Source organism: Cyrtonyx montezumae, unplaced genomic scaffold (genome assembly GCF_038088225.1).
Source record: "Cyrtonyx montezumae isolate F1298 unplaced genomic scaffold, pur_monq_1.0 scaffold_3, whole genome shotgun sequence".
Classification (NCBI taxonomy): Eukaryota; Metazoa; Chordata; class Aves; order Galliformes; family Odontophoridae; genus Cyrtonyx; species Cyrtonyx montezumae.
The window spans coordinates 58,024,647-58,050,302 of record NW_027072034.1 but is presented as its reverse complement, the minus strand read 5'-3'; the positions used below and the strand labels follow the sequence as shown (position 1 = coordinate 58,050,302).

The 25,656-nt window shown below is 38.7% G+C and overlaps 1 protein-coding gene and 1 long non-coding RNA gene across 3 annotated transcripts in view; one reads left to right on the top strand and one right to left on the bottom strand.

Annotated features, from left to right (window-relative positions):
* Positions 1 to 10,320: 10,320 nt before the first annotated feature.
* LOC136052003 (uncharacterized) lies at positions 10,321 to 25,352 on the top strand. 2 transcript variants are annotated; one of them, XR_010622511.1, is made up of 3 exons: positions 10,321 to 10,455; positions 10,580 to 10,621; positions 25,243 to 25,352. It is a non-coding gene; the product is annotated as an uncharacterized LOC136052003 (long non-coding RNA). The 2 variants fall into 2 exon arrangements; XR_010622512.1 differs by lacking the exon at positions 25,243 to 25,352 and adding an exon at positions 22,348 to 22,410.
* The window catches only part of KCNJ6 (potassium inwardly rectifying channel subfamily J member 6), a 108,426-nt gene continuing 103,258 nt past the window's right edge, over positions 20,489 to 25,656 (bottom strand). Inside the window, exon 3 of the mRNA XM_065741758.1 lies at positions 20,489 to 21,097. Within this exon, the coding sequence (XP_065597830.1) occupies positions 20,772 to 21,097 (326 nt within the window). The 3' untranslated portion in view covers positions 20,489 to 20,771. The remainder of the gene's footprint in view (positions 21,098 to 25,656) is intronic.

Sequence of the window (25,656 nt, the reverse complement as noted above, 5' to 3'; positions counted from 1 at the left end):
TTTCCACCTTGATTCCTGAGACTCATTATTTTTTTGTCTTTCAGAAAGAACGAGGAGCCAAGAATAAAGGGAAAAGTGCAGGAATGTTCTGATTTAATTTTAACCTTGACCATTTTTCTGATTGTCTTTTTGTCAGCTAAAGGAATGCAGGGAGCAAGGGAGGCTTCTCAATAAAGCTTACATGTTTAAAATAGAAGAGTTCAATCCGTAGATGCCTGGAAACCATGAACTATTAAAAGTTTATAAAGTTAACCAAGGGAAGATGGTTGCTTTTTGTGCAGTATGTGCAGGGAATTGGAGCAAAGCACAACATGAAGCAGTAAAAGCCTAAATTCGGGATCTTGTCACTGTGATTTTTGTAAAGTGAGTTGGAAGCATGAGATAAATTAGTTAACTTCAGTTCTTCAGATTAATCAACAAAAATGGTTTTAATGTGTTTGGAAATCTTTTAGAGAATACCTGTGAGGAAAATAAATAGGCTGACATTCAAGGGAGGGCTATAAAGATGGTGAAGGTATGTGAGGAGCAGCTGAGGTCCCTTGGTGTGCTCAGTGTAGAGCAGAGGAGCTGAGGGGAAGCCTCAGAGGGCCTGAAAATGGCATGGAGCTGCATCAGGGGAGGGGTAGCTGGGGATTAGCACAAGGCTCTGCACCACAGGGCAACAGGCATGGAACAGGATGCCCAGGGCATGGGGCACAACCCTGAGTTAGCTTTCTGGTATACATTATGATTTGACAGTGCAAAGCTGTATTTATCAACACTGTAGTATACATGCCATTAGTTCTTTCTGCCTTCCAGCTTCCTCCTTTGTAACCCTTCTTGCAATAAAAAGTACAGATATCAGGAAAGCATATTGCATGTATAAGTGAGATAAAGAAATCACGTAGAATTTTATGGCCTATAACCAGTGAAGTCACCATGGCTTTTTTAATCTTGAATACCTGAGACAGCCTATGAGTCTGTGAGATTTAAAGCAGAGCCTGTCCTGTCCTTGCCCACACTTTTCTTCCCTGTGAATCATCACAAAATTTCATTCTTTGTCTCCTCTTCAAGTGCTTGTGTGATGAGACCTCACCCCTGAGGGTGCTGTGATATATTCCTTGATACCTGTCTCAGAAGAGAAGAAGGACTACATTTCCCAGAGGACTTTGCGATGCTTTGCATTCTTACGTCTTTACGCTCAGAGGGAAAGATAAAAACTGTCTGCGGTCACGGGACACTCTCTTCCCTTTGGGATGGACTCAGCAGTGGGTGCTCGCTGCCGTCCGCCTTCAGCGTTAGCGTAAGGCCTTCGGTTTATCGGACACTCTCTCTTGCTCATTTTATTTGATTTATTAGCTTTAATTCCAATTATATTGTATTATATTGTGTTATTTTGCTTTCCAATATCTATTTAGTAAATTAGCTTTCCTCCTCAGATCATTGTTGCTGTTTTGTTTCTAGGCCCATCTCCCTTTTTCCTTTTCCCTTTCCCCCTTCCCCTTTCCTGGGGTGTGGGTCCGTGAGTCCCCCCACACCAATCATCACAGAACTGGGCCGAACCTGCCCGTAAACTGTTGACATGTCCATAACACTTGATTTCCAAGAGCACCTTCGGAAAGATGACTGATTGTTCAGATGCTCGAGAAGAGCAGAAACATAAGTGGCCTCAACTCATCTGAAGCAACCTTTCTGCTCTGATCTAAAGTCAGTGTTGAAAAGATTCTCTGACAATTCTAATTATTCAGATGAATTTGTGTCCTGTGTCTCACATCAAAACCCTCTGGCATCTGTGGGAAACCTATTTTATTTTCCTCCACCTTTCTATCTGCTAACAAAACGAGCACAGCTAGACATTGTTTTTCCTGACCTTGAAACCACCTGATCATTGTTGATGTCCCTGTTGATATTTTAATATTAAATGATTCAATCTTATCATTTTTCTTAGTAAGAGTGAAAGGCTTGTTGTGTCATAGTTCTTTGCTCTAGCTTCTTTATACTATGTGGAAGTCAGCTGTAAAACCAGAGCATCCTGCAGTGAGATCATTTGATTTTAGAGATTCATCTATGAAGATTTTACTTTCTTTCAAGTACCAGTTGCGTGGGCCCTGGATGTAACACATTCCCCTCTTTTCTGACAATATTTTGCTTATGCTTCTGGCCATTAGAAGTTAAAGAAACCTTCAGTTTTTTCAGTCTATGCCAGATCATTGTGAATTTCCCTTGAGAGGAGCAATAATGTGATGATTTTTATGCCTTGTTGTTCACTGCCTTGTTCAGAAAGTAAAGCACAGGCGACTTAGATTCAAGTAAGAGCTTTTCCTGGTTCAGTATCTTTTTTGGCTCTAGACTTCTTGTCTGTGTGGATAGAAATGGATGCAAAGCATATGTTTAAAGATAATATTTTTCCTTGTAGCATCAAACATTGGGAATTTAGTCTTTTTAATTGGAGATGAGTTGTACTTGCTGATTTGCTAAATGTAATAGTTATAGGTAAGTTGAATGAGTGGCTTGAAATAGGAACTTACAACAGAGATCATTTATGTAGCTTTATCTCCATCAAGTGTCATCTATTTTACTGTAAAATGAAATAACTTTTGTGGCATGTTTTGCTTTGTGGCTTTTATTTCTGGTCAAATACTAAAAGTAATTTCAGAATGATACTATAATATTTCTTTAGAAAGAAGTCACTGATTTAAACAAACACCAATATGATTTTTCCCCCAAGTACATATTGCTAATACAATTTCAGCTTATAATTATGTGCTCGCTTGGCACCTACATCTTTATTGAAACAAGCTGGCTTTTCTTCCCTACTGGCTCTTCTGAACTTACCCCATGTGCCATCTACAGGCGGTTTTGTTGAAGCAGCCTTGAATATCTTGGGTTAGTACAATACATTTAATGAGCAGAAATAGTAATTTGATTCTTAACTTACTGTTAAGAACAAGCTGTATAATGCACAACATGGTTGAATAACAACAAAACAAATGTATATTTCACTTTAATTATCACCTGAAACTTATGCCCTCATTTAGTAGCTTGTAATCACTGCTGCTCCTCGTGGATTAAGAATGGTAACAAAGGTGATAAAACCGAAAAGAAAATGTAATGAAAAGTATGATGAACACTCCAGAAGAACTCCGTTCTACTCAGATCAGATTTCAGCATTTACATATTCTTCCTCCTGATGACAAAGTTGGAAGTCTTTCTCCTTAGCCACCATTTTACTCCTTCTCCACAAAGGATTCATCTTCTCAAGATTTTCTGATTCTAACAAAGAGGGGAAAAAAAAGAACACCAAAACCCACAAAAATCCAAGAAACAAATCTACTTATCTCAGTGCTCTACTTCAATTTTAAATTTGTTTAAATGTTGTTTGCATTTGTTTAAATTAAAAGCAAGATAGCATTGCTGTTGACAGAGGAGTGTAAGTCTTTTGCTCTACTTCATCATCGGTAAAATTAACTCAATGGTTCCTACTGTCTGTGAGCTGTGACTGTGTTAAGGAGACTCAAAGCTGTCTGCTTGCATGGTTTCCTCTGCTAAGAAGACACTCAGTGGGAGCCTGGGGCAGGGAAAGAAAGCATGGTGCTATTTTAGAGGATGGAAGTTACAGCAAGGTGAATGAAAGCAACAACAATATCTGAGGTGACATGCAGAAGGCCCTGGATTAGCACCTGTATTGTTACTAGATATCTGGAAACCAGGTGAGGAAAACAATGGCAAATCCCACAGAGGATGCATGGTAGTAAACTTGGGCAAAGTTCATGGAAGCTGTGAGGAACCTGAGAGGCATTTCACCAAGCTGGGGAATCCACCCAATGGCATGCTGTGTCCATCTGGCTATCTGAAGCTCAGCACAAAGGTCCAGGGGGAAGGAATCAGTGACAAGCATGAAGAAAGTGTGAACAGAGTGGAAAACTCTCATGCAGAGAGTCTGAAAGATAGCTTGTTTAACAAGAAGGACCAAAAAGCATAAAATATTACTCTGCGTGACGTAGTGGAGACTTCTGTTCACCTGTTGACTCATTAGGTTAAGTAGTGTGAAATTAATTTGCTGAAAAATTGAAATTGAGTTGCAGTTGAAAATGATAAAGTCAAAGCTTTTCTATCCTTTGCACTGCTAAGCCCATATAACTCCTTCCCCTAACTTTAATTGGAAACAAGGACTGAAGAGAAAGTGTGAGATAACATAGAGATAATGGTTCATCAAAATGAATAATGAGGAACATGAACCCTCAACCTTACAGGCAGTAGTCAGACCTAATCCCTGAAAGTTGGGAGAAAACTTCCTTGCTACTTCTTGGTCCAAAAAGCTGCCTGTACCACTTTCTGCTGTAGCTGCTCTCTTTGAGAGTTTGGTGCTTGCTATAGTTAGGGACAAGACTACGAGGATCCTTTCTGTGCCCATGTACGGGCTTTGTCAAAGCCTGCTTGTCCTACAACCTTCTCCTTCATCACTGAATCCACATTTGGCTTCCCTTGTATTACATAAAAAGCTTCTTGTACCCTTTTTTTTTGAATGTGGGCCAAACTCTCACAGCTGTGAGTTCAAGAAGGCATGTTTCAAAATCCAAATGAGAGAGGAGGATTTAGAAGGGGTAATAGGAGAACCAGGAAAAAGCAGATCTAAGCACGCACATTTCTACTGACTTGTTTTTCCTTTTGTTTGGAAAAAAGAAAATCAAAATGTAAAAAGGTAACAAACTCTTCATAACCATCTGAAACAGGTTCCAGACTAAATCAGTAGAGTGGTGTACCTGAAAAGAGGCACTTAAATTGGAATTAAAATAGATTCTGAAAATGTGTTTGTCCATGTCTAATTATAGCTGCTGCTCTGCATGTGTTTGATTTTGCAGCACGGATGGAGCAGCTATTTCATTTGGCTGTGTGTGCGTTGCCCTGCAACCTGCCCCCTCATTCACTGCATTCTGACACTATGTTTAGAAGCACCAACCATCCAAATTGTAATGGGCCTCATGTGTTGCATTTTGACTAGAAAAGTTAAAACCAATTAACACTAATGCTACAGCATTGATTTTTTTTTTTATTTCATTTCAAGATGTTCTAAAAATCTATTTTGGTGTAGTATGCTGAAGATACATTTACTAAACAAACCTTTATTTTAATCTATTACATTTCTTCTGCATTTGATACCATCTCTTCTCAAGTATTAGCTTAGAAGAAAGAATTTTTCTGGTTTTGTAGAAAAGGGAATTAAATGCCTTCAGCCCTGTGGCCTTTTCGTTCTCCCCATAACACTGGCCGGAGCATCACCTGTCTGTAGTGATGGGAAGGGAGGGTAAAGTCCTGTGTGTGTAGAACCCTTTCCATCTGCACTTGCGGCATTGCCAACCTCTGGGTGTTCTTTGTGTGTTGTGACATTATCTGGCATTCTATTGTTTACAATTGTTCACGTTTTTCTGAATACAATCACTTATAGACACAAATATAGGCAAAATTCTGTACTTCTCGTTTACTGAAAGAATATTCTGATATTCAATAAGGAATTTTAAAATCCTTTTGCTAGAATGCAGTTAAGGTAGAATTTGTGCTGTATTTTTAGGGGCAGAAAGATAAAAGATAAAACTGAGATGTTTCAGGAGAACATAATTCAAGAAAGGGAGATGCACACAGTTGGATAAAGTGCAGAAGCTGCAACTGTCAACACAGAAATAACTGAAAGTCAGTTTGAGTTAAGAGACATGAGGGATGGACAGCTATTAATAATAATGAGACACTGAAAAAATCCCACAGCAGCCAATGGAAGAAATCTGAGAAAGTAATGCTATTAGAAGGATTTGTAAAAATAGTAAGATATGTTTGCAGGGGCAATTTCTCAGTCATGTTGGTGGAGTAATGGAACGTAAAATGTAAGTTTCTACAGTTGGAGCATCAGAGATCCATAACCAGTTAGAATTGTGGAACTAGCCAAAATCCATACCAGAGGAAAAATCTTACAGAAATAGCTGAACTGCTGTATCGGATGACTGCAGCAAAATTACATCTGATCCAGCATGGAAAGCAGAAACACTTGTACATATCACTCAAGAGTGGAACGTGAGAGGAAGAAAGCAGAGTGGATACAGCTCAAAGAAAGTGAAAAATCTGTGCTACTAAAAAAAATATATATATATTTCAGTGGATATATATATCCACATTTCTGGTGCAATTACAATTTGTAGTGAGTAGGAACCATTTTTTCCAGTCACTGAGTTTGGACAAGAAATGGAAAAAAAAAAATCACAGGCTCAGTGGAAAAGATGAGAGTCTTAATTGAGTCTGGCTTAATTGAGTGAGGAGGGACAAAACATGAACCATGAGAAGGAAAGCCTCCCCTGCAAGGACAGGCTGAAAGAGCTGTTTAGCCTGAAGAAGGCTCTGTGGAGGCCTGAGTGTGGCCTGTCAGGAGGTATATAAGAAAGATGGGGACAGACTCTTTAGCAGGATCTGTTGTGATAGGACAAGGGGAAATGATTTCAAACTAAAATATGGGAGATTTAGACTGGATATAAGAATACTGTTGGCTGCTGGTCATTGTGTTAGACCATCCCTCACCTGGAAGGAGGTGTGACTCCCCTAGCTCACCTCTTGTACATTAATGCTGTGTGCAGTCACTACACTGGACTTAGGCTGGTATGTTTATATGGAAACTTATGTGCCCTAGTTATTACTGCTCAACAAGGAGTAAATATAACAGCTTTACAGCCCACCATGTTGAATGGCTTTCAACCTTATGTCATTTACAAAATCAGATGGTTTTAAGATGATCCTGTAATGTGCTGAGTAGCTCCAATAACGCCCATAGACTCTAATTTGAGAAAGGTATTTGCACACGCCCATGACCTTAAGTGCCTCTGTTCCTTTGCCTGAAGACAAAATTTCCTAAACTGGTGGCACAATGCCTTCAACTCCTATTAAAAAAAAAAAAAAAATCCCCACATTACAATGTGAATGTTGATTAAAACGTTGCTGTCTTCTTCTTCTTCCAGTGCATTTCAGCAAATCATGAACAGCATAATTGTTGCATGTTATGCTTGTAAAATATGCACATTGTTTGGAAGTTGTATTCTTTTGTATAGCAGTGAAGATTGTATTCTTGTGATTGTTTTCTATAGCATCAATGTTTTACTCAGTTTTGTACAAGGTATTAATTTTCTCTGAAGACACTTTTCTTTTTTTTTTGCTATTATTGTTCTTCTTACAGAAGTTATCTAATGTGGTGTAAAGTGTGGCACGCAGGGAGTAATAATCTATTGACATATTGCAAAACTTTGTGTATACTTTTTAACATCAGCAGGAGACCGAATCACAGATAATGTTATTTCCCCTCTTTTTTGTTTCAGTAACAAAATAGAATTATAGAAACTGATTTTCAGTTATTCAACAAACTAAGAAGAAAATGTTTGCTAGTAATCAGGTGAGGGAACTGGTATGTATTTTAGTGATTCGTATTCCCAAGTTTGCTTTTTTTGCCTACTTTGTTCCTTTGGGTGCATTTAATTTGCTTATCTATTCTTACTCTATTTTGGTATTTTTCTTTAATTAAAAACTTTGGAACCAATCATTCAGCCTGAATATTCAGTCCAGAAGAGGATATTCAGTGATATACTACCTTGAAGTCTACTCCCCTGTCATATGGAAAGCAAGTGTCTTATCACATCATGAGTGTTCTTGCCCATCTTCCTTCTGCTCCTCTCTACGTGCACTGAATCTGCTGTTGGCAGTGGCTGGCATCTTTCTCTTTCCAATTTGCCCCTTGTCCCACCCTTTCACTTGGTCAGATGTACCATCACTGGGAACTGGAGAGATGGCTTTGCAAGGAAATCTGAATAGAGCACCATCTGGATTCAGCCTTTGCAGTCTGCTGTTGAGCCTCTGAAACACCAAATGCCCATCATTTCAATTTCTCCCTTCCGTTGGCTTTCTTCTGCAAGGTCTTCTGCCCACACTGAACTCCTGCTTGAAGATACTTCTTCAACATTTCTGAAAAGTTATACCTTATGTCCCTCCAGAAAGTTCTATGGGAATTAACTGTTCCTCTGCCATTGGGCACCTTTTCTACCTGTTCTTATTGCTTTCCCGTTCCACCCACTAACAAAAATTCATCAGCCATCTATGTGTAAATTTGTGTGATCTACCACTCTGTTCCTATCCTCAGTTGTCTGTCCCTATGGTCAGCTTCAGTAAAACAGAGATTAATGACCCATACATTTAAACTAGATTTAAATTTAAATGCTGATTTCTCTGTTATGAATTTAGTGGTTAATTATTGAAAGTCTTCCTTGTGTTTCTCTTTAGCGCTCAAAAATAACTCTCCAAAAATAGCAACGCTATGGTTTTATGTATAGCTTTAATTTTCCTCCTTGAAATTTCTGGTTAGTTTGTTTTTTTCTTTTTTGATGATGGTTACAAAAGCCTTAGTACTGGATGTTTCCCATCTTCACTGATATTGAAGCCGTACCTAACTTAATGATACTGCTGCATTGTTTAATTTTCTCTTCTTATTTAGCTGTTGCTTCTTGATTTATAATTGAGGCTGAGAAAGTTAAGCTAAAATGCCTAGAGGTATAATTTGAAGAAGATTATTTTGATTGCTTTGAATCATTTTTTGGCAACTACTCAAAATTTAGATGGCTTTAATTTATTTTTATTTATTCCACTTTCCTTATAAAATTCAAGAGAAACTGAGCTAGAGTTAAGTATTATTGGCTTTGCCAAGGAAACAGATTTTGAAAAATTTGAACAAAAAGCAACTGGTTTACCTTGGTATGTAGTGAAATGGGTAACCAGAATTTGGTGGAGGAGAAAGACTACTGATGAGAAAAGGGACAGGGTGCAGAAAACTGAGTTGTCACTGAGGAAACAATTATGCAAAAATTAAGATTGACTTAAATATAAAACACATTCAAATAAATATCCATTGATTTGAAATTTGATTATAGTATGTCACATGATAATTTAGAGTTGTAATATTTAGAGAAAGCATGGAGGAAAACATATTCTCATATAATGTGCAAAAGTGCCTCTTGAAACTGGTAGCGCTGAAAGGGAGCTTCAAAATGTCTCAGAGACCCAGATAATTACTCACCAAACCCATTCTTTAAAATTCTGTGTTTGCAGATTATTAGCTGTTTTTCCCCCACATAAAGCAGAACTCCATGGAAATTCAAGCTGTAGAAAAAAAATCTTCATTCTATTGTCCTACTGTCTAACAGAACACTGCTGCTAGAGTACTTGAAACTAAACAATAATAAAACTCTTCCTAGGAAAATTACTGGAAGCTGAAGCTTCATGAATATCTTAGTAATTTAGGAGCTTAAGAACTATTGAAAAATATCTTAACTTTTAAAATATTAAGTGTGTTAAAATAACTTTTTAACATTTTAAACACGAGTTTGTAGTGCTGAATAATTGAAAATAGCTTTTTGTCTACTAGAAGATTACTACATTCTTAAATGTTAGAGGAAGAGTTATGTTTTTTCCTCTCATGATTATTTTCTATTAGCAGCTTTTCAGTGTTTATCTGCTATATTATAATCCCAATGGCTAACAATGAAGGACTATGTTTATAGAAAGGATACGATCTGAACACATGAAAGAGAAAAATCATCAAGTTTTTGCATAGATTCCTTACAGAGCTTCTGTGGCTGAGTACCCTTGGTTTTCAGACAACCATTTGCACATATTCTTGCAGTGCCATAAATTAATGTTTGATGTATGCCTTGACATGTTGCATGAAGAAGTCATTGGGGATGAATGGAGCTGTCTACTCTGTGCTTGAGTTGCACATGTTGCAGTTCTGGTTGTATCTACAGGCCAGGTGAAATAGACATTGCAGACAAGAAAGATATTTAATCATCATTTTACTGATTTGCTGATGAAATATTGCCAGATAAACCAAGAGTTAAATGCAACTTGCTGCCAAGGAATTTAGTTTGCCTTCTGCTGAGGTGAGTATAATGTGAGTCAACCAAAGCATCCGACTACGGCCTGCTTCCACATTTGAGGCTGAAACAAGATACTAGCTTGTCTACACCTGCTGTACATCCATCATTTCTCAAAGTGCAGAGCCTTGTAGGAACACCACCTACAGGTGAAAGCAAGCTCGTAAAGCTACTGCTTGGTCTGAGACAGGAATAGGAAGAAAACCCAGATCCAGCTGTACCCATGCCAAGTTCAATTAATACTGTAAAAGTGTGAAACATTATAGTCAAAGTACATGATTTTTTTTTCTGGTTCCTGGAATTGCACAAGAAGTACTTTGGAAAACCAAAGATGGAAAAATGGAGCCAGAAGTCCAGGCTGTGAACTAAGGACTCCAGATCTTTACTAAGCTCTGGCCTGTAGCTGTCTGTGCACTTGTATTTCAATGGATTAAACATGAGCAAATAAAATCAAGACAATGCCCGAAGTTGTTTTTTGTTTCAGAGGAATTTATTTATTAGCATCCTTTTTTAAATTTTAAATTAGGTAAATAATTTTCCTATAACAGTAGTTTCATATATATTTTATTTAAAATTTAAATTATTTGTCTAAATACATACTTTTCTTGTGCTTCCTTACTAAATATGCTTTCATCATTACCCATTCACAGGTGCACTGAATTTGTTCCTAGGGAAATACAGAAGATTTTAAGGTAGGTTAATGAGCCAAACTCTCTCTTTTTCTCACTACCACCTAACTTCTCTTACGACAGAATAATGAAGTAGATGTGATTGTGAGAACAAGTAGGCAATAGCATAGCCTAAAGAATTCTTTTCTGATTTCTCTTTATTTACCAACTAAGATAATTTGTGCATGCATTTATGCGGTGTTACTAATCTATTCATAACCATATATGTAAGTATTTTAGGGTAGATATGACATTTCTTATTTACTAACTCAACTGTGTTATCATTTAACTTCCATAATTTAACGTTCTGCAAAAATGCAGAATGACATGCAGAAATACAGACAAAAAATATTTGATATCTCAATAAAAATATATGACTGTGCCTTGCAGTTGCTTGGAAAAAAGCACTTTAATTGTTCTTTATGCTTAGCAGCAGGAGTGAAACGCTTCTGAAGGTTATAGACATCTCAAAATGAAAAGGTGTGGGGAAGGTTTAACTTTTAACTGAATAAAATTTCCACTAATGACATACAGCTGAAGTTCTGACCAGAGTACTTCTTACTCTACAGGAATTTGTATTGCAGATTTGAGGCTTTGAAAAATTTGGAATTTGTAGCTCCTGGTAAAGCAATTTCTAAATTAAGTCAAAATACTCAGTCACATTTACCTAAAAGAAGCACTTAAAATTGTGTTTTTCCATTTGCATGGTTAACAGGAAGAAGAAAAGATAATTCTCTCAGGCTCTATCTCTCGCCATTAGTGATTTTAAAATGTAATTTTACTTACAGGAAACTTCACAGACTGTTAAAATATTGTCATTTGGTGATTCTGATGACAATTAAACTGGATATTAAAAGTTTAGCTGCTTAGTTGATTTTTGTAAAGTAATGATATTAGATAACAGAAGTTTTAGACAGTTCTATGGGTCAAGTGGACATTGCTGATTCACATCATAGAGATTTTTAACACATAAATTTGAAAATTCTTGATTTCTTATTGTAGTCATGTAAAATTTGTTCTGTGTGGTATGGCATGGGAAATACTAAGTGGAAGCAACTGGTCAGCCAGCTGCCTGCCTGCAGTGCTGGAGACTAAAGGAACAGCAAGCCAAGAGGAAAATGTACCCTGTTTTGAGGGCTCAGACTAGTATTAGGGTTTCCAAGAAGAGCGCGGAGTATTTGGTGCCAGTTTGTTTGGTTGCCAAGAAAAAATATTGATAACAAAGTTTGAATTATTACTGGAAGTTTCTCTAAGGTACCCTGAAGTCATACCTTTTGCCATCCATCAGGTGCTTGTTTCTTAGGAAAAGCAGGCTTCTCCTATGACAGTGATTGTTAAGAGTGATATCAAGATCGTAGTTATCAGTACTGAGGTGTTTAAAAAAACCAAACACAGGAACAGTAGAATAATACCCAGAGTAATCAACCAAAGCACGACCAAAACCAAGCTATCTGCATTACTTATTTAGAGAAGGAGCAAGCCCTTCTAAAAATTTTATTTGTAATTGTTTTGAAACACAAAAAGCTCCTTAGTCTTGATATCAAATTATTTTGTATTCCTTGAGGAAAGCCTGAAGAGTGAATGGGAATGGAGAGGAGATATAATGGTTGAGAGGTAAATTTCTATTATGGGGCAGCCACAATGCAGGAAGAAAGCTGCTAGTTCTTTCCAGTGTTTTGAATGTGAATCAGAGATGCGGTTGCTGGAACACATGGGTGTTGCCATCTCTACACTCATGTGACTCTCTCCTTTTCACCCATTGCTCACAGGCACCTATGATGGTGCTTTAATCATTCGTTCCTTGGATGGATATTCAGTTGTTTCAGGTGGATCCCTTTTCAGGCACGACTCCAGTTTCAGCAAGTTACTTCGTTTTTCAGTGTGAATTCTGTGGTAAATATGAGCAGAATTTTTCAACTCACCTCCTCCCTTCTGTGTGTGTGTATGTATCTGTATATATACATATTATAACCTCTCAGAGTTCACAACAGATTGAACTGATAATTCGTAATCTGATGGGTAGAAACTGTAGGGGGAGGAAGGAGATCTGGATAGAGCTTTTGCAATTCAATTTTTGAGATAGTCTGAGATTAAAAAAAAAATTGGTGAGAGTCAGTTAGAGAAGGAAGTTGAGTCTACAATTACCAAATCCCAGGTGGGTCTGTGACATTTTGGTACGAACCCATCACAAGTCAATTTCCATGGAAATGTTCAGAATGTCATATTGGGAAATGCTTTATTTTAGCTGTAATGGGAGTCATGGCAATAACTGACTCATATTGCAAGCGTAAAGATCATGGCAGGATATGGCACTGTTAGGTATCTCCAGCACTGTTTTATTTTGTTTTTTGAAAATCTCTTACCTTTTCATTTTTACAGTAGGTAATCTGACTTTAATGTGACGATCTGAATTTGTTTATTATCTGCAAAGATGTCAAAAATTGATTTTTTTTAACCCATTTCCAGAAAATCTCCAACTGAACAAAACATCCAGTATCTGAATGCTTTGTTGTGTTGGGTTTTTTGGAAAGTCAAGAGGAAAAAACTGTGAAAAGACAACTCCCTCATGATTTATCAAGAAATCTTTTTTAAGATTCATGAGGTTTTTTTCTATAAAGCTGTATTGATCTAGTTCTAATGAATTCTTTTTGAGGAGAAATTCTCTTTGAATTTCTTCTCTGTTTCTAATGAATGCTGTTGCTTTTTCATGGCCACAGGTTTTTTTTTTTTTCTTTGGTTGTTTTTAGCGAATCTGAGTGTTGACACAAAGAGAGAATAAATAGTCATTAAAAAGGGAAAAGGAAATTCTTACTTAAATGTGAAAGTAGTTCACATTTCTCTGCCATTATTAAGGAAAGTTTCTATGCAGTTTTTGTTTTCTTCCATTTCTTCTCTGGCAAATGAGACTAAGCAAAATTTTAACCCCTTAGTAATAGTAATGCAGTAGTAGTAATGCAATAGTTATCATATTATGTGATCTTGATGGGATTTTTGATCGTGTTCATTCTGATTTAATGCCTCCAAGGGCTAAAACCTTTTCTGGAATCAATACCATAGGTACTACCAGCACATAGCTGATTTCTTCCTTGTCATATAAATAACTGCTAAAGTTTCTAAACAAAGTCTTGAAATGTGTGATGTCTTTTATGCCTTGAACATTTTCCCACTTCCTTTCTAATTCAATAAGTTTAAAAGGAATATTGTCTTTTGTTTGTATAATACGTTTTTCAGGGAGTAAGTGCTTTATGTGATTCAAGTGATGAATTATCTCCCTTGTCCTTTCTCATTATACAGATTTCATTTTGCTGATTTAAGTAGTTAAAAAGTAGTGAAGATTTAAAAACAATGGTTTTGGGTATTCTTTACTTTACTATAGATATATGTATGTGTATATATGTATATATAAGTGTCTGAATGTGAAGAAAATGATGTGTATGCATTAAAAATTAAAAAATGGCCAGCAGCATCGCTCAGTCTTCAACATGTGATTCCTGCCCTTTGGACAAGATTTTTGTTGGGTTTGTTCTGCAGACTTTATACCTATTTGTATTCCTTCCTGTCCAATTTCAGATACCTTTTGTATTTGCTATGAACATCTGCAGCCTTTGGATTAGAAGGTATTAATTATCTAAAAACACAGATTATTATCTATTGTTCTGAAAATGAGCTCATTAGAAATGTGGAAGGATTGCTGAGCTATCTGCTAAGGAATGAATTACACCTTTCCCTACAGAAGCTACAGCACAAGTGCAAACTGTTGGCAGTTTATGTTTCTTGCCCCACCGCTATGACTGAACATCTTTTCAAATAAACTGCCTTAGTGAGAGTCACGCTGTATTTTGTTCTTGTTGGTAGCATCTTTAACACTAATTAAACACTAAGGGAGTGCCTTTAGTGATCCCTAATTCACCTAAAAATACGTGCCTAAAGCCTACTGCAAAATGGAAGGATGTAAATACTCTTCCTGTGGCTCTCTTAAGACTTTGGCATGTATTTGATGCTGATGGCACATCACTGAGATGAAAGACCTTGCCTGACTTTATCATCTCATTGGGAGCCTAAAAGCTGGAATAAAAAGCAGTATAGAGTTCTCATACAGTCATCTCAGCAGATGGTCTCTTTTTTTTCTTTCTGCCTTTTTTTTTTTTTTTTTTTTTTCCAGAAATGCCTCTTCGTTTCTACTGATTTTGTTAAGAACTGGTATATGTTCAATATTTCTGAAAAATTACCTGTAGATACTTAGGTTAGCTGTAGCATCCCATCTGTGTAAACCAAAAATATTGCTGAGAAAATGAAATAACTTCTGTTATGGTCTGAGCCAGGTGCATCACTACGACCTCAAAGTGCTGCAGTTTCCAATGAAGTGGATCTAACATTCCATACTATCCTACATGCTATCCTTCCTGGGCTACCACCTCAAGCACCGCATTGTTCATCCCTTAATACAGATATTTCAGGGAGGAATTTGGGTCCTTCTGGTTCCTATGATGGGGAAACAGCCAGGGTGGGTGGCTGTGAGGATCCATGCTCACGTGCTGCCCTGTGTTCCTGAGCTGGAAAAATCCAGAGGACTCCAGTCCATCAGGCTTGAAAAGCATGTGGGGGAAAGTGTGGTGAAGTGACAGTTATCCATCAGTCCTTCCAATTTAAACCTTTCAGAAAAGTTAGTGCAAGTGACTGCCTATAATCATTTGAGCAGAAACAGCCTCATAAAGGAAAACACTTCGGTGCAAAATGATAGCAAGATGGTGCCTGTAGCTTCTAGAGGGGTACTGTAGACCTTTGGCAATGGATTTGGAGCTCCTGCTGCCTTCTGGAATAAAAAGAAGAAGAAAAAGAAGAAGAAAAAAGAAGAAGAATTTGAGGAGGTTGCTTCCAGTTTTACTCTGAGAAAAAACCTCAGAGCAGTTGGTATTATCTGAAAGCCCTAAATTTTTATACTGTGTGGATGACACACATGTTAGAGGGGGTGAAAGAAGAACTGTGGTTTATACTTGTGAATTCGCTTGAAATAGAAAACACATTTCACACTTGAGATGAAATAGCAAGATATGCGGGTCTCTCTGGAACACTATCTTTGCGTATGATTTCTGTGTGCAGTCTACACAAAACTGCATTACAGCACTGGCATGCGGGCAATAAATGGAAGAATGGCAAGTGGTAAAGGAAGTACTTCGTTACACTGAAGTTAACACAAGAATAACATTTCTGAAAATCCAGGGAAGCTGAATAAATGGAAATGTGTGGAAGTAATCTTGAACCAAATACACAAAATGAAATGTGCTCTAGAATGTGCAACAACACCCCTCCTCTCCAAAAGGCTAATCCTAAGTTTAAAATTAACTAAGGAAGAATATAAGAGAATTGTTTATTGTAAGTAATAGATTTTCTGTCTTGTCTTTATGAATTGGATAGCAGAATGCTGCTTTCCAAGTCATTTCCAAAGAACGTGTTTATGAGTTGAAGGAACAAGAATGTAAGAGAAGCCAGTGTTTGTTCTTGTTTAGTTAGGTCTGATTTACGGTCTAAGTAGTGTCTGAATGATGTAATGTGGTTGTTAACAGGACTTATATTCTGAAAAGAAGTGTATTTTGGAAGACAGAAATTACAGTAATAGTAAGCGGATGTTTCTCAGTGATAATCTATGCTGTTAGCCAAATAAATGTCCTACCCTCTCATTGCCATATAGACATTACATTTTCAGCTTTAAGACTTCACCTCAAGTATTTATAAGTGGTATAAATTCACCATTCAGATCTCCATGTGCCAGAAGTCCCAAGTACCCCCAATTTCTGCCAGGAATGCGGTACATCTATCCATTCTAGGCATAACATTCTTGCAGCTCTGAACCTGTCTCACAGCGAAGTTGATGTGACAAAAATGACTTGGCTTTCCTCCACCTCCCAAGAAGGCTGCTTGGGTAGGTGGTGTTCAGAACACATCAAGCCTGGACCTTGCAGGATTTGGGTGCCTGGGAGACATGCAAGCTGCTTGCATTCAGAAACATAGGCAAAGTCTGTGGTGATGCACCTCTGCAGAGAGCAGCTGCCTGCTGGACAATGTGAGAAAATTGAATTGTGTGCTGCCCCTAGCCTGAGGGGTTGCACCTGTATCAGCAACACAGCCAAGGATTGCCCCGATCAATAGGATAGTGCATCTTAGGGAGTAAGGAATTTTCCATTCTTTTGTTAAAATTTTCTGAAAGGAAGGATTAACAGTTTCTTTGGTTTAGCGAAAGAATTCAAGTATTCATCTGACCTTGGCAGGGCTGTTGGGACTCTGCTGTTGCTGCTATGGCTAGGTTTGTTTCTTGGGAGATGTAGGGCATGGACTTGAACCTTCCTGTTCTGAAGAAGGCACTGAGTCCAGATCTTCCCTTTCCTCAGTAGTCTAATGCCACATGGTTGAGCAAAACAGGAACTTGTGCTATCTATTTGAAAAGAAAATAGACATATTCACTGTCTGTAGGAGTTTCTTCTTTAACTACAGCAGAAGAATATGGGCAATGCTAGAAGAACTAGTCACCTCTGTGCATCAGAGCTGGGCATGTAAATCCAGAGCCTGTCATGAGGTAACTCCAAACTGTCCATCGAGCATTCTCCCCTTTGCAAGCACACTGTACTGCTTGTATGGCAGCTGCCTGCTGGGGATCCTTCTAGGGCATTGCACCCCCTTCCTCCATGTGGCAAAAGATGCTCAGAGCTCTGCTAACTCAGAACTGTGTAGCTCACTCTGCATGTGCTGCAGGTGCAGAGACGTACAAGCTTGAAACAAGGCCATTCACATAAGCAGATGTTTCACTTTGACCACCAAAGTTACATTTGTTGGGATGTCCCACATCAATGGCAATGGCTGTAGTTTCATAGGTCAAAGATCTAGAGAGAGCGAGAAGGAGCAAGAGATGACTGCAGTACTGTGCATGAAGTCTGTATGAATTTCTGCAGCATTTTTGTTTGTAGAAGGAACCGAGTGCTGTAGTAAATGACTGCAACTCCACATTTGTATCTGGAAATCCTTTTGTTCCTGCAGATTCCAAGATACACTGAGACAAAGACACCAACACATATTAGTGAAGTATATAGAGATACGACGGATCTTGATGAATTATGCAGCCAATTAAATAAAAATATTACATTACTCATGATCCTTAAATGTGATTTGCCAACAATATTCCCATAGGGCACTGATATTTCAGAGGATATTGTTTAGGGTTAGGAGATGAAGTTCTCAGGTTGTTGTAATGAAAACGCCACTCAGCATATACGGCTTGAAAATCCATTGTTAATTAACAGCATTCAATTCTTAATTGTCTTTTTACCAGTTCAGTTGAAATCATTGGCACAAAATACATTGTTAAACTGCTTAATCAATCATTGTAGAAAAATAGAGGTGTTTGATAGGGACATTCTAGTACAAAGTTTACGTGAAGCTTCCCCATTGAAAGCTTTGGAGGCTTCTATTTTTTTAAGCTTATGTTACAAAAAATGAGATTTCATAAACTTTACAGTCCGTGCTACATGAATACCAAAGACAATAAAATACAGAAGGGGAGAGAGAAAAAGACAAACGCACACACCTTAAGCTTGAAGTGCCCTATTCACAAAAATATAGCTTACACATGCGCATGCCCCAGTGGCGTAAAGTCTATTTTTTTGTGCTAAAGGACACAAAAATGGGTTTCATTAGGGCCCTGAGCTGCTGTTCTAATTATCACAAACTTTTCTTAAACTGCAGCAATGAATTACAGAGGGGCCCAGTATATTCCAAGAGCAAAAAGCAGGTTTATCCTCAGAGGAATGGTTTGCTTTCAGCTCATGCACCTTTTGCCAGGACTGCAGATGGACATACACAGGCTCTTGGCTACCCATGTGCTATCCCTGGGTTCTCTGCTGCAGAGCTTCTGTCTTCCAGCAGAACTTTGGGGGTGATCGTGCCTTAGAAGCACTGGGTGACGTTACAGATGGGTTGTGGTGGGTCAACAGGAGGACTTGGCTTGTTCTTGTGTTGGGGCAAAAGACCAAGCTTTAAAATGCCTGCAGCAAAAGGAGTTGTATCTCATGAAACCTCAGTGTAAATACTGATTTGATAAAAGCAGCCACTCCATATTCTGGACCATTACTTATATCATCCTGATCAGTGGAAGCCTTTAGAAAAGATGCTCAGAGCTGAAGCAAAACTTCCTATCCAGCATGCCCTGCCCATTGTCAGTGTTCAAACCTTTCCCAATTCCCTGCTCTTCCTCCTTTGCATTAAGCACAGTGGGAGGACCTGCACAACCCCATGGATTAGCCACACTTGGTGAAAATTAGCAAGGGGCAATTGTTTCAGCAAGAAATAGGTATGTACTTGAAGTGAAAGCTATATCACAGTGCAAAATTTCCACCTGCCCACCGAGTTTCTCCTGAGGGTTTTATTTATTATTTTTTTTAATTTTCTTCCCATTTTAATGTAAATGTTTCTGTACAAAAGATGCTTTTTGGGCTCCCTTCAGAGCGCTTCTTCTTTCCAGAGTAGGCAGGTACAAAAGTAAAAACAAACAAAACAAAACAAAACAAAAAACAGCAATGAAAAAACCAACAAATTAAGGCTGCAGCTTCTTTTCATTTATTGACAGGAAACGTAGTTGTGGATGGGCCTGGTGAAAGCCAACTGAGAGCAACATGACCTGCATTGAGCAGGTGACACTTAGCACACACCGGCCTGGCCGTGACCCTCAGCCTGAGCGGGTTGGCTCTGCTCTGGATGCAGACGTTGTGGTGTGAGCTATGCAAGCTGTCCCTGCCCTGTCAATTCTGAAGTCATTAAATTAGGGTGTGTAGTGATTTATGACAGCCTAGGAACTGATGTAGGGAACCCCCTCTCCTGAGCACGGGTGGCAGGATCTGTGTGTTTTGCTGAGAAGCCCTGTTGATGCCTGTCACCCAAGGATGGCACCTGTTTTGTGGTTTTTTGGGACCCACTAAGCACCAGTGCTGCTGGCGAGTGAATTTCTTCCATTGCAGCTTCAGCTGTTTCCTTTGCGGCTGGGAAGCTGCCATCTGCACGTGACAGGCTCACTTGGTTTTCAGTGGCCTGTGCCATTTGTGCATCAAACTGCTTAGCAGAAATCCCACGGTTTGAGTGGAGAGAAGGGAGGTGTTCCCTAGATATTGCACATAAAGGCTGATACCTCCGCATGAAACATGCTTGATGAGATTAGGAGTACGCAGGAAATTCATGTTTGCCACAGTCTAAATTTAGATTTAACTGCTGAGAGTATACCCAGGAATGATTTGCCTTATTTGTAAACATTTTCACAGTATATCAGTAAGTATTCTATAATTTTTCTACCCTGCCCTCTCCCAGACTTATGGCTTTTTAGAGTCAATAAAATGACCTGTTTGGGAAACAGTGAGGTACTCTAAAATAGCTGCCAGTCTGGTACACTGAAGAAGATGTCATGCACTAAAAGAGCCATAGATATAGGGATCAATGTGATACTCCGGAGATTAGAAGAGAAGTGCTTACTCAAGGGGTAGTTTGTTTTTGCATCCCAATACTTCTAGAACTTGTTTTCTAAACCTATATTAATTACACATCTATGTACATTATTTAGAAGTTCTTTACTACAGTACTTTTGTACATGCGTTGTTTATTACTAAATGTAAAGAGAAAGTAATTACATAAGGCATATGTACAGTATCGTGTTGGGGTGCAGATCCTTCTGCTCACCGTCCTCTTAAAGCTGCAAGGCCCATTTTACAGAGGCCTGTTATCCAGTTTACAAAGCTGTCTTGAAATGCATAAAAAAAACCTGGAGCCTAGGCCCTTCGCTTTGATGAACATCAATTAGTCTTTCATTTTTATTTACCTTGTTCACATTCCTGTGGCTTTTTGTTACTTTGAGGAAACCTGGAGGTCTGAACTCAGAGAGGCGCAGAGGAAACCAGCAGTCGTTACCAGGGCGGGGATGGCGGTCCCACTGAAAGTAATGGGTATTGCAGCTTTAACCTGCATCTTAGCTTAGTCTGTGAAACTCTTGAGTTTAAACTGGGCAGGTAGATATTTCACATCTGAAGTATTTATTTTTCCAGAATTAATGACAAGGAAGAAAAATAAAAGCTTGTGGAAGAAATAAAATGGGAACATAAAGGGAAAAGGTAAAGAAGGTCATGTGGTCCTTACACCTCCGGTTCTACACTTTGGACTCATTCTCTAGGTTTGCCACATCACCATTTCTTTCATTTTGGTCTTCTTGACTTTTCTCTTCCTCTTCAGTTTCCAGCTCAGCATGTTGGTCCAGCTTGCTGGAAACAGACCAAGTCAGGGGCAGTTCTGCTCGGCTGGCCATCTCTGCCAGCTCTTTGGCACTGTAAACTGGGGTGTTTGTCTCATATGTTTCATGAAAACTATTGTAGTCAACTTCATAAAATCCATCCTCCAGAGTGAGGACAGGGGTGAAACGATAACCCCACAGAATCTCACTCGTAACGTATGAACTTCGAGCTTGGCATGTCATTCCTGTAACAGAAAAGGAAGAAGCGCTGTAATAATGACTCACTGCTTTCCCGAAACCTTAATCATTTTTAAAAATAGGCAGAGAAGTGTATGTAAAATGACACATGCCAGAAAAGTAATAGGCTTGACCTCAGATGAAGTTGAGCTGAGAAAGTAATTTTATGGTGCATAGCCTTCTCCTTCTATGCGTATATATAATAACATGCAGTACATTTAGGACCAAAGTCTTTACATTTTTTTTATTAAATGCAGCTCTTATTCCTTTATTTAATGAGTGAATAACTTGCCTGCTGCTGAATCTCAGAGTGCTTGTGGAGAATGTGTATGACTTCCTTTTGTCATCCTTTTGTTCCCTGACCGATGCCTTTTGTAACAAACACACACCACCACATTCAGCAGTTGCCCAGGCTGAGGAGCTTCTGTAAAAGCTTTTCTCTGTTGGAGCTAAGTTCTGAGCTTGTGATCCACAGATTACTTAGTTTCCACAAGGGTTGAAGCCACCTTTTAGTTACTCTGCTTTGATGTTTGGGCTGGTGGTCAATGCACAAACATCAGCAAAGTTCTTGGGGGGTGTTGTAATAGTGTGTGGTGTTGAATTTAGATGAGTGGGGCTATATTCTTTGCTGCCATCCCTGTACAACTCTGCTGAATGTCTCCCTTGCAGCTGCAGTTGCGGGACAAATCTGTAAGGTACTAAACTGTATTAAGAGATATGGAGATAGGCAGCCATTCCGAGTTCAAGGTCTAATTCAGGGTGTCCTCTAGCTGAAAAAATATCTGGGTGTAGTGGGGAACTGTAACTTGGAGAACATTTCCCATTTGAAGCAGACAACTCAGAGAAGTACGACAACAACATATTGTTGCTTAGCAATGGAAGGGGAAACTCAGCAGACTAGGAAAAAGGTCAGGAGAAAGGAATTCATGAAGCAAATGAACATTCTCAATAAAATATATTTACATGGAGATGATGTGATGGCTTTCTTTTAATTATTTGTACATTATTAGCTATGTGTTCCTAAGCAAGCCTCAGTTAAATATTATATGTCAAGTGCTTATTAAATACTGACATATAACCTCTGGATAAATCTCCCACATATCAGTTATTCATAAGGTAAACAACAAAAATGTATGTCGTTTTGAGGGTACAAATGACATTCAATAGCAACGAACGTTATTTCTCTACCATATGAAGTGACACATTGAGTTTCAGGAAGAGGAAACTTGGATAACTTAATGTTTCTGATCTTTTTCAGTGCTGTACTAACTGTTCTTGTTAATTCTGCCCTCATCCTCTCAAGCTTTTTCTTCAAACTCAGGTAACTCATTTCTGACAGGTGAAAGCTGCTGTTCTTGGTACTCAAACTTCTGCATTTATACTGTTATGTTACAAAATTATTTGCTGGCTTTTCACATGCTGTGGTACTTCTCCAGTACTTCTCTCCACATCGCAGATGCTGAGGACTGGTGACTGAAGCTTCAGCTTGAAAACTGCCTCACTTTTTCTACTTGCTGGAAAAGCAAATGTGCTTCTGCTACACTTATCAGTCTTAACTTCTCTTTCCCTGACTGGGCTACTCATGCCTTTCTTTTTCTTGGTTTTGCAGCACAGGTCATTTTTGCATTTCACTTTTCAAGTAACACACAGAGAGAAATATAAAGATCTTACCGTTTTACTCTTCATTTCACAAGCATGAAAGAAGGAAGGACACTGGATATCATGACAAAATTGTTCATAGCGAGATTTTCTCTATGATTTTTAGTCTAAAGGAGATCATCTTCCACACAAAATGACAGAGGAACTTGACTGCTCACAGAGCACTATACAAGAGACAAATGCACTAGCTGTGCAGCACCATCCCAAAGCACGACTTCCTTTCATAGAATTGTTAAAACCTAGGAAAGACCTCTAAGGTCATCTAGTCTAACCATCAACCCATCATCACCATGCCCACTAACAATGTCCCTGTGCAGAATACTGGAATAGCCAGAAGAATGGATGTCATGTTTCAAAGGACCTTCCTGCCATGGAGATGGCATCACCAGACTGGAGGCAGAGAGGTCTGGGAGCAGCCAGTCTCAGATCCTAAAGGTATATGTCATCCCTGGCACTCATGTGTTTTTGAATTCCTTTGCTGGAGAAGTGAAACTTAAAAAATAGCAGAAAATCTGGAGTTTTCATTAGAAAGACACTAAGATTAAATTAAAAAAATACTCAAGTGCCTTCAGAACAGTATTACTTTCTTGCTCTCAAACCAAGGACACACTGTTCCTGCTGTTTTGCTCAGGAAACATTAATTTGACCACTGGAAAATAAGGGAGCAATTTTCTACAGAAGTCAAGAAGATTAATCAAAATATGCTTGAGTTAATGTTCATTAAAATCTAACCAAATCTGAAATTTTGACCCATCTCTGCTTTTTAATTTAGTCTCCCATTCCCACAGTGATTTAATAGCTGTTCATTTCCCATAGCTAGACAAAATAATTTCAGAGCTAGAATGAAGCAAACAAATTCAAATCAAGAAAAAGACTAAATCTAGCAAGGAGTGTGTGTATGAGAAAGGCTTTAAAGGCTTAGATTGCTAATACAGAAAAAAGTCTGTGAGTAGAGCACAGTGATTCCAGAATAAAATGCCCTACAGTTGCAGACCCTTGAGGAGAACCTGCGTGCACCTGGAGACAGAATAGAGAGATTTCTGCAAGGCTATATTGCATGGGTTTACTAGCTTGTGCCTGTACTGGCCCAGGGTCCCTCAAACTTGTTCCCTTATCAGATATTATCTAATGTACATGCATTTTTATTATATGTCATCACTTTAAATTGTGCTAAAAAATAAATGTAACTGTCATTTTTTGCTCTAAATTCTGAAGTTTGTGGATGAGGCCGCATTCGTGTGGTGTTTAAGACTTTTTTTCAAATATTGTGTTTTTCAAATATTGTGTGGTTTATTCAGTAATCATGTGGTTCACATGCAGCCAGAGATCTGCTGCACAATGGCCTTAAAAATAACTGTGATTTGACATTCTGACTAGAGTTTCACTTCGACTGGATCCCTTCTGGGCAAATGAAAGCTGGATGGGAAGCCTTTGGAACTTCTTAGCTCAGCATTAATTGGACTTCTTCAAAATTAGCAGGGAAATTAGGAGACCCAAATAATTCATTTTAGATTAATTAAAACTGTAACTGGTCTGTACAAGCAGGAGTGTTGCAGTTCAGTGAAGACTTTTGAGACTGGATGCTCACACCCTAAGTCCACATGGCTGAGGAGTGTCAAGTGAAGCTGGAGTGGCTGGTGGTGACTGAAGGACAATCTTGCCTGCCTGGGGCAGCTGCCAGCCCCTGTAAATCCTTGTGAGGCAGCTCCATAGCCTCCTGCTCCATCTGTCTCTGCTCCCTGGCACGCTAGAAAAGCAGAAGCAGGATTAGGTTGCACCACTGTGGGCTTTATCTTGCACCTGTTCATCTAACTGCATGCTGGACTTTCAACACACTGTGAGCTGATGAGACCTCTGATGGTTCCCCTTGACTGTCTCACTCCTCTAAGCTCAAATAATCAGCCCTTGAACATATTGTGGCTTTCTCTTAGGTCTGTCTTACTAGCGCTGTTTTGGTCTGTTAGTTTTATGTTTACACAGGCTGCAGCATCATAACTGAGTGTTGTCAGGAAAATTACCTCTGAAGTAAAATTACTAGCCATATTACATTATTATGATTATCATTATTAAATTATGCTTAATGTTCAGTTAGAACTTGGTGGGCTGTAGCCACAGCCATAAATATTACCACTTTCTCCTGAAAGAATTGCACTGTTGTGCATAACATTCCTACGCTCTCTTGTCCCACTTCCTGGGTCAGAACTATGCAGAGCATCACAGCTGAATTTTGGTCCTCTTTACATTATAGAAGGCAAAATAAATTATCCGTTTTGGTGAAGGAGATTTTTTTTCTGAAGTATCCAAGCTAACACTGCAGTATTTTCACAGTTCTGCTTTCTAACAGGAACAAAACGATCCTGCTGACAGTACTGGGATTACTTCCATGTATCTGAAATCAGACATTAGTTACTATTTTGGATAAGCCTATTACCATATAGCCAATTCACCTAACATTTCATTTATTCCCTAAATACTTATTTCTCTTCTTCAACAGGTAAGAAGTTGAACAGCTTGGAGCCTTGATCTGCATTGCAGAGTAAAGTGTCGTGTGTGCAGAAAACAACCAGCTAAGCAACTTTCTGTCCACCTTAAGGTTGACACACAGCTTCTGCCACAAGGTATCCGAGCCAGGGTGAGAATACTGTGTATTTATCCATAGGCTATACTGTAGAAGGCTTGCTCACATCCATGACATTACATCCAGACCGCCTTGACAAGAATTTGGGACCACATTCTGGCTCCTGACAGGTGTTCCCCTCCAGACAACCTAGGAGAGAAGGCTGAGGTGGCTCCCTCTGGCTGATCAGTAGCATGGGGCGGTTCAGTTTCCGTGCATCCCATCAGTAATTTTTCTTGCAGCTAGAATGTGAGGTTTTATCAAGCTTATTATTTGCAAGTTCAGCCTATG